Source organism: Callorhinchus milii, unplaced genomic scaffold, assembly GCF_018977255.1.
Source record: "Callorhinchus milii isolate IMCB2004 unplaced genomic scaffold, IMCB_Cmil_1.0 Scaffold10, whole genome shotgun sequence".
NCBI lineage: Eukaryota > Metazoa > Chordata > Chondrichthyes > Chimaeriformes > Callorhinchidae > Callorhinchus > Callorhinchus milii.
Window position 1 is genome coordinate 534,186 of NW_024704751.1, and position 12,279 is coordinate 546,464.

Consider the following 12,279-nt stretch of genomic DNA (forward strand, 5'->3'; position numbering starts at 1 on the left):
CTCTGGTTCCTTGTCCAAATTGTGGAATCCTGTAGCTCACTTGTCTCGCAAGCGAGATACCCGGGTTCAATTCTTGACAATGTCGTGAAATGTCGGTCAAATAAATTACTCCACCCGCCTCCGGTTATCTAGCAGTAAGTAGGAACCCGGTTATTAATCAATTGGTGGATCGCTTTTCCAGGGGTAATAATTCCTTCCAAAAAATAATAAGGAATGAATTGGTCACTTCAATCCACAACTGTTTGTGGGAAACTGCTGTGCGCAAGTGGCTGCCGCATTTCGCCCACAAATATACGGTCAATTCACTTTACAATATATTCTGGGAAGCGCTTTGAGACATCTAGAAGACGTGAAAAGTGCTATATCAAATGCAAAGATTATTATTATTATGCACCCTCAATAAACCGAATTAAACCAAATCCTGTTCCACAGCCGGGAAACTGGAGGCAACCCTGACTCCCAACCCAAACCCTGTCAACAATAACAACAAGATTACATTCAAAAGACTGAATGGACCTGATTCCTTGCATCACAATCTCTTAATCAAGTCATCGGATGGATCGCCTCCCTGACTGGGTAAACCAGTCTGAGTCTATTGACTAAGAGTTCAAGGTCGTTCCTCCTTACTGCATAACTTGCCATTAAGAGCACTATCTGGGCAAGCTTCCTGCTGCTTGACCAGCTAGGGCTGTGTATCTGACAGTGCTTCTCCCTTTGAGGTCCATGCCGTGTTTCGTCCACAAAATATAACGTCAATTCATTTTACAGTATATTCTGTGAAGCGCTTTGAGGCATCTCATCAGCGTGATAAGGCACCATATCAACTGCAAGGATTATTATTATTATCTCGTGTAGAGATACAACCTAAACCACCCCATGATTTAATCGCTTTATCACGTCATCAAGATGCTTCAAAGAGCTTTACTGCAGAAGATTCTTGGGAGTCGGCTATTACTGGGAAGTTTTGATTTAATAATAATTCTTGCATTTGATATAGCGCCTTATCACGTCTTCAAGACGTCTCAAAGCACTTCACAGTATATAACTGTTTGTTTTGTGGGTGAAATGCAGCAGCCGACTGCACAAATCAGTGTCCCACAAACAGTCATGAATTAAGTGACCAATTTATTTTTATTATTTTTTTAAAGGAACTATTACCTTAATAATTATTATTAAGGAATTAAAGGAAAGCAATCCGCCAATCGACTAACAACCGGGTTCCTGCTCACTGCTCGGTAATCAGCGGCGTGTGTGGAGTAAGGAAACTTGCCCAATGTTTCGCCCTGACCGGGAATTAAACCCGGGTCACTCGCTTGCGAGGCGTGTGCTCCAACCACAGGACTCCACTGTCCCCCACTGTGCCGAGAGGACTCAGCACTCCCGAGTCTACCCCACGGGAGGGGCGCTGTATAAAGGCACGTTGTTGTTGAATGTGTACGTTGTGGGCGAAACGCGGCAGACAATTTGGGGACAGCAAAGTCTGCAGACGGCCGTAAACTGAGTTGAGAGGGTTTTATGTGAGGGATTGTGGGCCAGGACACCGGGAGAGAGCAACTCCATCCTCTTCCCAAATCAATTATTATTAAATCCTAACCATTTCTGCACTAACGACCACTTATCCAACCGCCTCCTGCTGCCCCTCCTGGGGGCACACCGTGCTGCCATGCCCTGTGCACGCCCTGACCTCCCGCCGCACAGACCTTCCAGAAGTTTCTCGGAGGCGCCAGTTACTGGGCGGGTTTGAACCAATCAGTGTTGTGGGGGGGGAGGAACGACCCACCAGTGATTGACATCTATTCTGACTAATTAGAAAGCGAGCCTCCTCTAATGAACGGGTGCCGCAGACCAATAGGGACGCGTGGAAGGCGGGTCATGCAATCAGGTTAGGGTGCGAAGAGGCGCAACTGATTGACGTGTCATCTGACCACACAGAGGCGGAGCAGGGACCAATCAATGCGACCGGAGGCGGGCTGTGCGCGTTCCGCCTAAGTTGGGTTGCAGAGTGACGGTCGTTTGGAGGCGCAGTGACTTCGGCATTTTCTCTGTCTCGCGCTGCCGCCGCTGAAGCCCTCACACCGCTATGTCCGCGATTAAATCCTTAAACCCCAAAGCCGAGGTGGCCAGGGCTCAGGCCGCTTTGGCCGTGAACATCAGCGCGGCCCGCGGTCTGCAGGATGTGTTGAGAACCAACCTGGGGCCTAAGGGCACCATGAAAATGTGAGCGTGAGGGGGTGGGAGTCGGGCCGGGCTTTTTTTGCGGCCTAGCGGCGGCGGGGAAGCAGGGGCTGGGGCGCGGGCTGGGGGAGGGGAGGGGCGGCGCCTGTCTGTCTGTCTCTGTCCGCACGTGGGGCCGTTTTAAACGTTTATTTCATTTAAAACGAAGTTGGGAATTTCGGATGTGAAGTTACTTGTCGGCGGCTGATTGCCGCCTCCACCCCCCGCGGCGGAAAATTACCGCTCGTCACCGTTTTGAGGCACGATTTTGCCGTTTATTTAGGCCACGTTTGGTCCTTTATTGTAATTCGGATTTTTTTTTAAAAAAGTGGATAAGGTTCGTTTTTTTTTAAACTCGAGAGTTTTACACCGGTTCAACTAACCTCTGCCTTTCGATTTTTGAACCTTTCTCGTTTATATATATATATTTTTTGAAGATTTTTAAGAATAAAAAAAAGTTGTGTTGATTTATTCTCTTTGGTAATAAACAGCATTTTTTTCGGTTACCCGAATACGTTGACTTGTCCTGTAAAAGCGATCTGACCGCAAGTGGACATTTTAATTCTGGGACTGAGAGCAACAAAGGACGAGCGGAACAGCATGAGAGCCGCCAGCAACCGCACTCCGCCTATCAGAGGCGTGAACTGATTTTTGCTAAGATGAATTTAGAAAGTTTTGTGGTGTGGAATGAAGTAATATTTGTCAAAGTAGCCATAACGAAAACTTTCGATAGTTTTGAAATATTAAGCATCCGTTAAATTTACTTCGCATCAATTGGCTTTAGGAGTCCTGTAGCTCAGTGGTTAGAGCACTCGCTTTGCAAGTGAGAGACCTGAGTTCAATTCCAGGCGGAGGGCAAAACCTTGGGCAAGTTTCCTTACTCCACACAGAGCCTAATAATAATCCCTTCAAAACAATAATAAATTGGTCATTTTCAATCTACGACTGTTTGTGGGACATTGCTGTGCGCAATTGGCTGCCGCGTTCGCCCACAAATATACAGTCAATTCACTTTACAGTGTGTTCTGTGAAGCACTTTGGGACATCCTCCCGACGTGAAAAGCGCTATATCAAATGCAAGGATTATTATTATTTATCGCTTTCTGCAGGCTGGTGTCTGGTGCTGGCGATATCAAGCTCACTAAAGATGGTAACGTGTTGTTGCATGAGATGGTAAGTACCATATGTAACCTAAAATCTCAACGTTATTCTCCTTAGGTACGATGGAAAGGGCAGAAATTGGAATATAATTAAAAATGGAATGGTGTTATTTGCAGTAATTCATAAACAACAACTGTAAACTTTGAAAACTTTGACTAAGTTTTTAGAAACGATCAGTAGAAGCAATAGGCAATACAATCATTTGTAATGCATTTCACATCTAGGAATTTATTAATGAAAGGTAATTGTATTCTCTATATCTAGTTAGCCAAACAAAACATGATGAAATAACTTGTTATTGATGTTTCCAAGTTCATCATATTCAAGAGTCAAAACTGTTCTCTTGCAGCAAATACAACACCCAACAGCTTCCTTGATAGCTAAGGTGGCCACAGCTCAGGATGACATGACAGGTGATGGCACCACCTCCAATGTGCTGATTATTGGGGAGCTGCTGAAACAAGCTGATCTTTACATTTCAGAGGTAAAGAATATATTCATATATTAGTTTTATAATTTACAACTTTGCTTGTATTTGATTGCTATTGGAAGCAAGTGATTCAGAATTTACTCCTGTAGACCCATCAATGATTCATTTGCTAAATGCACTGCTTGGCTGAGCCTATTGGAAGATTTTCTCCTTGAATCTGTGCTTCACATTGAGTTCATGCACCATTCTTTTCAGTTGTACAGGGAACCCACTTTATCATGGTCTAATGTTTCATCAACTGCATTATGCAACGTGAAAAATGTCCAACTTCTGTGAGTCACTGCTGACATTGGTTACTCTGCGCCGTAAGCCATGTCAGTGGCAGTTTGATTATCAGAAAGATGTTCATTTTTCTTGTGTGAGAAAGCTAGAGTCAGCGCTAGAAGCTGAATTCTAAGGAATTAATCTGTTAACCATATGTATTCGATTTGAAAATTCTAATTCTAGAATCGATAACAGAGTTCTGGTTCCAATAAGGATTTGATGTACATACATACAGGTTCTGTAGACAACTTATTTTCAGAGTGTTGCGTATTTCATATCTGTTTAGGGTCTCCATCCCAGGATTGTGGCCGAAGGGTTTGAAGCGGCTAAAGAGAAATCACTTGAGATTCTGGAGCAGGTGAAAGTGACCAAAGAGATGGATCGAGAGACTCTCTTCAATGTTGCTCGGACATCATTACGCACCAAGGTTCACAAGGAATTGGCTGATATCTTAACAGAGGTACTTGATGATTTTGCTATTTGTTCCTGTATTACTCACTTTCTCTGTATGTCTTAAATACACTTTTGCTGTTCAAGAGAAACCGAACCTAGTTTTTGTTTTGTTTCCTTTCATTCTGTTGTGGCTTATTTGGAATCGGATGGGGAGCCCGATACAACAACTCTCAGAAAGACGTTCATTTTTCTCGTGTGAGAAAGCTAGAGTCAGTGCTAGAAGCTGAATTCTAAGAAATTAATCTGTTAACCATATGTATTCGATTTGAAAATTCTAATTACAGAATCGATAACAGAGTTCTGGTTCCAATAAGGATTTGATGTTTATCAACAACAACAAAACTACATTTATAGAGCGCCTTATTAAATATGATATTAGCTGAGCATGACCAAATTCTACTTTAGCTTTTCCTTTGGTTATTGCAATCGGACATTTTCATTATTGGTGCTAATTGGTATGTTTGGCTACAGGATAATTGTTACGAACTTTTTAGGAGGTGAAAACAAGTCTTCCAATATAATTGCTAATGTAACTTTAACAAGGCTGTTTAAAAATACGTGAACAGAGCATTTTCCCATATGTTCATTCTCCAGTCTTCATGGGGTTGGGGTAAAATGTTGTATTTGCTAAAAATTATTTTTCTAACTGCCAAGATTGCTGAAATTTTAAATGGTTGTGATTGAAGGGGCATTGACAAGTTTCTTCCTCTGAACAAGATATTGCTTCCAGTGCTGCATAGACATAATGCTTTTTCTATTGTAGGCTGTAGTGGATGCTGTGCTGGCAATAAAGAAACCAGGGGAAGCCATTGATCTCTTCATGGTTGAGATCATGGAGATGAAGCATAAATCTGAGAGTGACACCACGTAAGTGATCAGCCAGCTGAACCCTGATATAAGACATGATAGGCATGAGCGAATTCTGCATTAGTTCTTCCTTAGTTAATGCAGTCAGACACCATGCTATAGTATCCTCACTGAGTTTAGCAAGAGGGTTCTGCCTTGTCTGTTTTGGCAACACCTTTCATTCAGTGAATACAATTTTCGCTAGGTCTTAAATGTAAAATGACTAGATTAATGGTTGACCCTCAGAAGATTATTGGGATTCTTGTACTGGAGGTGAATTGGTTTTTTAGTTTGCTTAAGTTCAATCTGCATTTGGGTACAGAGATGCTTCAGTGTCTGATCTAGGTGGGGAGAGGCTTGGTCACCTGAATATTGTCTGCTGCTTGCATTATGGAGTAATAATTGTGGAGTCCTGAGGCTCAGTGGTTAGAGCACTCGCCTTGCAAGCAAAACACCTGGATTCAGTTACAGGCAGGGCAAAACCTTGGGCAAGTTTCCTTACTCCACACACCTAATAGTAATCCCTCCAAAACAATAATAAATTGGTCATTTTCAATCCACGACTGTTTGTGGGACATTGCTGTGCGCAATTGGCTGCCGCGTTCGCCCACAAATATACAGTCAATTCACTTTACAGTGTGTTCTGTGAAGCGCTTTGGGACGTCCTCCCATCTTGAAAAGCGCTATATCAAATGCAAGGATTATTATTATTAATTGCCTGCCGCGTTTCGCCCACAAATATGCGGTCAATTCACTTTACAGCATATTCTGTGTAGCTCTTTGAGACATCCAGAAGACGTGAAAAGCACTATATCAAATGCAATTATTATTATTAACCATTAGGAACACCAAAAATGTGCAGCACTAAATCACCTGTAAAAGGAAGTGTTTTTAAAAAGTAATGTTTTGTTGGCTGAAGTTGTGTAGTTAGGTTCTTTCCCTCTGAGAGTAAATATAACTGGCTTTTTTCCCCTTCCCAACAGACTGGTGAGAGGGCTAGTGTTAGATCATGGTGCTCGTCATCCAGATATGAAGAAAAGAGTAGAAGATGCATTCATCCTTACCTGCAATGTTTCCCTGGAATATGAAAAGACGTATGTATGGGCGGCTTTCAGAACTGTTTATCTGTTGAATGGGGCATCAGTACCGTGCTGCAAGTTTACACGTGGTTACACATGTATGTGGTTAAGCAGACTTTGTTGTGCAAAACAATCACAAGTTGTTTTTCATTTCACCTCAGAGAGGTAAACTCGGGATTCTTCTACAAAAGTGCTGGCGAACGAGAAAAGTTAGTGCAAGCTGAGAGAAAGTTTATTGAAGATCGAATTAGTAAAATTATAGAATTGAAGAGGAAAGCCTGCGGTGACTCCAGTAAAGGATTTGTAGTTATTAACCAAAAGGCAAGTATTTTGGTTTACAACATTTCATTATTTTTTTTAACCTTATCTTAAGAAAGTTGCCAACTGTGACAATTATCTCTCCCATCATTCTCATGTTTACCCCTTGTTATAATGATATTTGAAGAGGAAAGCCTGGAGATGTGATTGGTTTGCAGGATGGTTTTGATGCAGGTTGAATATTCCAATGTATGATTTCACATCGTTATAAGCATTCACCCTTATTGAAATCCACCAACACTAATTGTCACCCATTTCAGAGAGAATTCCAGGCATTGCTAGCTTTCGCCTTCGTAATGTGATGAATATTTGCCCTGGGCAGTAGAGCTAAGCAAACCTTGCTGAATGTGGGGCTGTCCTGGAGTATCCTTGTGACCACCTTTAATCTTGCTTGGCAGGGTGTTGATCCATTATCATTAGATGCTCTTGCAAAGGAAGGCATTGTGGCACTGCGGAGAGCGAAGAGAAGGAACATGGAGAGGTTAGTGAAGTGATGTCAAGCTGTTGGACAGAATGTATTTGCGGTGTATTTTATTATGTGCTTTTTTGTTTCACTAACCTCACAGCCAGTCAGGAACCTGGGTGTCTTGTTTGACCCTTAACTGTCCTTTCTCCCCCACATCCGCGCCATGACCGGCACTGCCTACCACCACCTCCGCAACATTGCCAAACTCTGCCGCTGCCTCACCCTCAGGCTGCCGAAACCCTCACCCACACATTCGTCACATCAAGGCTCGATTATGGAAACTCCCTCCTCATCAGCCTTCCCAACTCTTCCCTTCACAAGCTGAAGATCATCCTAAACTCTGCAACTCGTGTACTCTCACGCACCAGGCTCCGTGACCCCATCACTCTCACCCTCACCCAATTCCACTGGCTCCCCATCCCCCAGAGAATCGAATTCAAGATCCTCGTCCTCACTTTCAAGGCCGCCCATGGCTTTGCCACTTCCTACCTCTCTGACCTGCTGACTCCCTGCCAACCTGCCCGCTCGCTCCGTTCAGCGGGCTCCGGTTTGCTCCTTGTCTCCTGCTCGACCCGCCCTACCATCGGTGGCCGGGCTTTCAGTCTCTCTGCCCCCACACTCTGGAACTCCATCCCACAGTTACCTTCGCCTCGATTTCTCCCTCGCCTCCTTCAAGGCCAGTCTCAAGACCCTCATCTTCGACCATGCCTTCAGTCGCCCTCCCACCTCTCTGCCTTCCCTCACCCCTACCCCACCCCTCCCCTTTGCTCAGGTCCTGACCCCTGACTGTCCAGCGCCTTGGGACGTCCTCCAGACGTGAAAAGCGCTCTATAAATATAGTGTTGTTTGTGTTATGCCCTTGGGCAACATTTATTTTAATTTATCTTTTTCAGTGAATTGTTCATTGGGTCTGATTAGACATTCCTTCTCTAATGGTGATGCATTAAATCTGCAAAAAGCTGTTTTTCTTAACATACCTAATCAACCAGGATTTGTAGTTTCAGTATTCAAATCAAGTGAAGCTTATGAAAACCATATTCTTTTGATAATATGCTACACATGTGGCACTTGTCAAAGAGCTGCTCACAGCCAACGAACTTGAAAGTACAATTTCCCATCTTCACAACACATTCAGACTGGTAATAGTTATCCTACAAACAGCTAATCTTTTGTCTGAACTTGTTATAAATCTTCAGGTGAATCTAAAACTCTTAGAAAATGGTTAATTCTAAATATAATTGATAAGTAGTCTATAATGAAGAGCTGGGTTGATGCAAAATGCTGGGTGTTTGCTGGTATGAAACCATTTTTGACAGAGCTACTTTAATTATTTCAGATTGACACTTGCCTGTGGAGGAATTGCCATGAATTCTGTGGAGGATCTCACCGTGGACTGTTTGGGGCATGCTGGACTTGTCTATGAACACACATTGGTAGGTGTTTATTGTGGAGTCCTGTATCTAAGTGGTTAGAGCACTCGCCTCACAAGCGAGAGATCTGGGTTCGATTCCCAGCAGGGCGAAATGTTGGGCAAATTTCCTTACTCCACACGCCTTTGTTTACCTACCAGTAATTAGGAATCCAGTTGTTAGTTGATTGACGGATCGCTTTTCTGGGGGTAATAATTACTTCAAAACAAAAATAATAAGAGGAATAAATTGGTCGCTCAATCCATGACTGTTTGTGGGAAACTGCTGTGTGCAATTGGCTGCCATATTTTGCCCACATAATATACACTCAATTCAATTTACATTATATTCTGTGAAGCGCTTTAAGACGTCTTGAAGATGTGATAAGGCACTATATCAAATGCAAGTATTTTATTAATGTTTGGCTCTCCAGTGGTCGATTTTAAAAACATCAGCAGGTGAATTCCCAACCCCAAGAGTAAGGCCGCTGACCTGCTGAGTGACTGGGGCTGTGAACGAAGTATTAGGGCTGTAATATTCTCTTTTGAGGCAGTTACTGTGGAGGTTTTGGCTGAGTAGCAATGCAATGTGATGAAAGCTGGTCGTTGTTGTTACAGGGTGAAGAGAAGTTCACCTTTATTGAGCAATGTGACAACCCCAGATCTGTGACTCTGCTTCTCAAAGGACCAAACAAGCACACCTTAACACAGATCAAAGATGCTGTGCGTGATGGGCTTCGTGCTGTGAAAAATGCAATTGAGGATGGTAAGTGCACAAAATGTTACGGACAATTGTAATTTGTAACTGAACCTTGGTGCGAAGTGCTTGAGCACTGAAGTACTACTTTCTCGCTGCTGGTACAATAGCTTGGGTAGATCAGGGGGATAATGGGGAGAAGGAAGGAATATAACTGTTGGTTTCTAGAAATGAAGCTAATGTCCTGGAATTTTGTTTAGAATTGTTTGAAACTGATAACTGCTGATATCGGGAATTCTTAAAAATCTTTCCTGTTAGGTTGTGTGGTGCCAGGTGCAGGTGCATTTGAAATTGCTGTGGCAGATGGTTTGGTCAAGCACAAGTCCAATATAAAGGGCAGAGCACAGCTGGGAGTACAGGCATTCGCTGATGCTTTGTTGATCATTCCTAAGGTAAGCATGTCTCCCTCACATTTTTCAATGCTATTTCTTCTTTATCCAGAGCTTTGACAGGTAAGGATTGTGTCTGGACGAACTATTTTTGTATTGATTTTAAATTCGGGGGATTGTACCATTGCCAGCCTCAGCCACACTTGTAAAATGGCTTGGGTTGTACCCTGAGCTACAGAAAATGCCATTCTATTTCCAGGCTGAGTGCAAGGGAAATGTACCCAACAGCATAGAGTAGAATGATCAAATAGGACAAAATGTTACTTAATGGTTGGAAGTTGTAACCCAAGTTGTATTTGGTGGGATTTGGACTTTGTGAGCCTGATTTTTAGAAACACTGATTTGCCAATGTCTTCATCTGTACAGATAGAGATAATAGATTGCAGTTGTCTTGGGTTATTGGAAATGCCCCATAAGTGATTTATCACATGGAAGGATTTTAATTTAAGAATCTTATTGGTTTCAGATTCTTGCACAAAACTCTGGATATGATCCTCAGGAGACTCTTGTAAAGGTTCAGACTGAATTCTCTGAATCACATCAACTTGTTGGTGTGGACTTAAACACTGGTAAGCTTTTGTGTTACAATATTTCACTTAAAAGTAACTAAACTTGTGTTATTACATTCAGGGTTTGGACAGTTCCCCTTGACATTCATTAGTTCATCCTTAACGATCCTCTTTCACTTCCCTGGTGAAAAAAGGAAGGAGTGATTTTGAGTTCTTTATTCTGCATATTTTTGTATAAGTAGGAAACTGTTACTGATGTCGTTATCTTCTGTTTAATAGGTGAACCAATGTTAGCAGGAGAAGCTGGTGTTTGGGACAATTATAATGTCAAGAAACAGCTTCTGCATTCATGGTAAGTTTCATTAGAAAATGAATCTTGCCATTCCCATTTCACTGCATATCTATTGGTGTAGCTGGTGTCAATGTAATGTAAACCAGACCTGTCACTTTTGGGTCTTAACTAAGTCATGAACTAAATGGTGACCAAAGAAAATAACTGTTTTAAACTGATGAAAACCTAAACTCTTTATAGTACAGTATTTATTTTGAACTAACACTCTTAATAGTGAAATCTCTTCTGTTTTTCAGTACTGTGATTGCCAGCAATATCCTCCTGGTTGATGAAATCATGCGAGCTGGAATGTCTTCCTTGAAAGGCTAAATTGTTAGTTAAAAAATGGAATTCTTTTATGGATGAACAGCTCTAGCCCCTTCACATCCAGCATACCACTATACTGCAACCTTCTGCCTGACTCCTCCACAAAGCAAAGTGTAGCTAATGTGAACAAGGCTTCCATTTCTCTGGTTATAATAGTTTTCAGAGAAGTCTGGCATTTTCACTTCAGTCTTTAATCCATTAGCAGCACAGCAGTACTAGTGTTCATGTTTCACGGTTATTTATTTGAATAATTTTGTATTGACCCACATTCAACTGAATGGCTTGGTTTTCCATTTGTATCCAAGCACTGAATAAAATTAGTTGTTTTGCAAGTGGTTTACATGTCTTGAGTGGATTTTAATATAGAACTGTATTTCAGAAAATGTCTGACAGTAAAGACAAGGCTTTAGTAAAGGTACATACATATGTAAATCAGCTGATTGCATAAATATTTTAAGATCTAAGGTTAATAAAAGTCTGCATTTGTGCCATGAGGTAACAGCTTGTTCGCAGAGACCTCTGCTTCTGTTGAAGTAGTTAAAGACAATTTTATTTGGGTAATTATGGGCCAGGTCAGGGGAAAAACTCCCTTTTGTTTTTGAACAGTGCAGTGGGATCTTTAAGGTCCTCCTGGACAGGTAGATGTGTTAGCTCTGATATGAAAGATGGCATCTCTGTCAGTACATTACACCCCACCAATGCACTGGAGTGTCATCTTAGGAGTATGATTCCAACTCGACATACTTCAGAGGCAAGATTGCTGGCACCTGAGCCAAGCTGTTGACTGGCCACACGGTTATAATAATATTTGCACCAAGATGGGTCATTTCCTCCCGCTGCTTGGCAGACACCAGCCTGCTTCAGGGCTCCTGCGCCCCCCTCCCCACCATTGGCTGTTGGCCATTCAGCAACTCTGCCCCCACGCTCTGGAACTCTTATCCCGCAATCCCTCTGCCTCACCCCCTCTCCCACCCCCCCCCCCCCCCCCCCCCCCGCCTCCTTCAAGTCCTGGCTAAAGACCTTCCTCTTTGGCCACACCACACCCTCTGCCCTCCACCCCACCTGACCCAGCATGGGATCCAAAAAAAAAAACCCCGACTGTCCAGCGCCCTCGGACGTCCTCCCGACGTGAAGGGCGCTGTGCACGTGTACTCCGTTGTTTACGAGGTGGGCAACTCCTGCCACCGGGCCGTCGCCAACCACACTCCGGCGAGTCACTGAATGGATTACACGTGGCGCCGGGTTCAGGTCTGCGCATGCGCGGGAG

At 43.1% G+C, this 12,279-nt stretch overlaps 1 protein-coding gene and 1 non-coding gene across 2 annotated transcripts; both read left to right on the forward strand.

Annotated features, from left to right (window-relative positions):
* Positions 1–1,979: 1,979 nt before the first annotated feature.
* cct6a (chaperonin containing TCP1, subunit 6A (zeta 1)) lies at positions 1,980–11,348 on the forward strand. The gene is made up of 14 exons (XM_042338727.1): positions 1,980–2,217; positions 3,324–3,387; positions 3,725–3,859; positions 4,416–4,589; positions 5,346–5,449; positions 6,412–6,522; positions 6,669–6,828; positions 7,224–7,306; positions 8,628–8,724; positions 9,318–9,465; positions 9,715–9,848; positions 10,312–10,414; positions 10,634–10,706; positions 10,943–11,348. Exons 1-14 carry the CDS (start codon positions 2,081–2,083, stop codon positions 11,013–11,015), a joined length of 1,596 nt encoding a protein of 531 aa, XP_042194661.1. The 5' UTR covers positions 1,980–2,080; the 3' UTR covers positions 11,016–11,348.
* On the forward strand, positions 5,492–5,625 carry LOC121849814. Its single transcript, XR_006085373.1, has one exon. It is a non-coding gene; the product is annotated as a small nucleolar RNA SNORA15 (small nucleolar RNA).
* Positions 11,349–12,279: the final 931 nt, after the last annotated feature.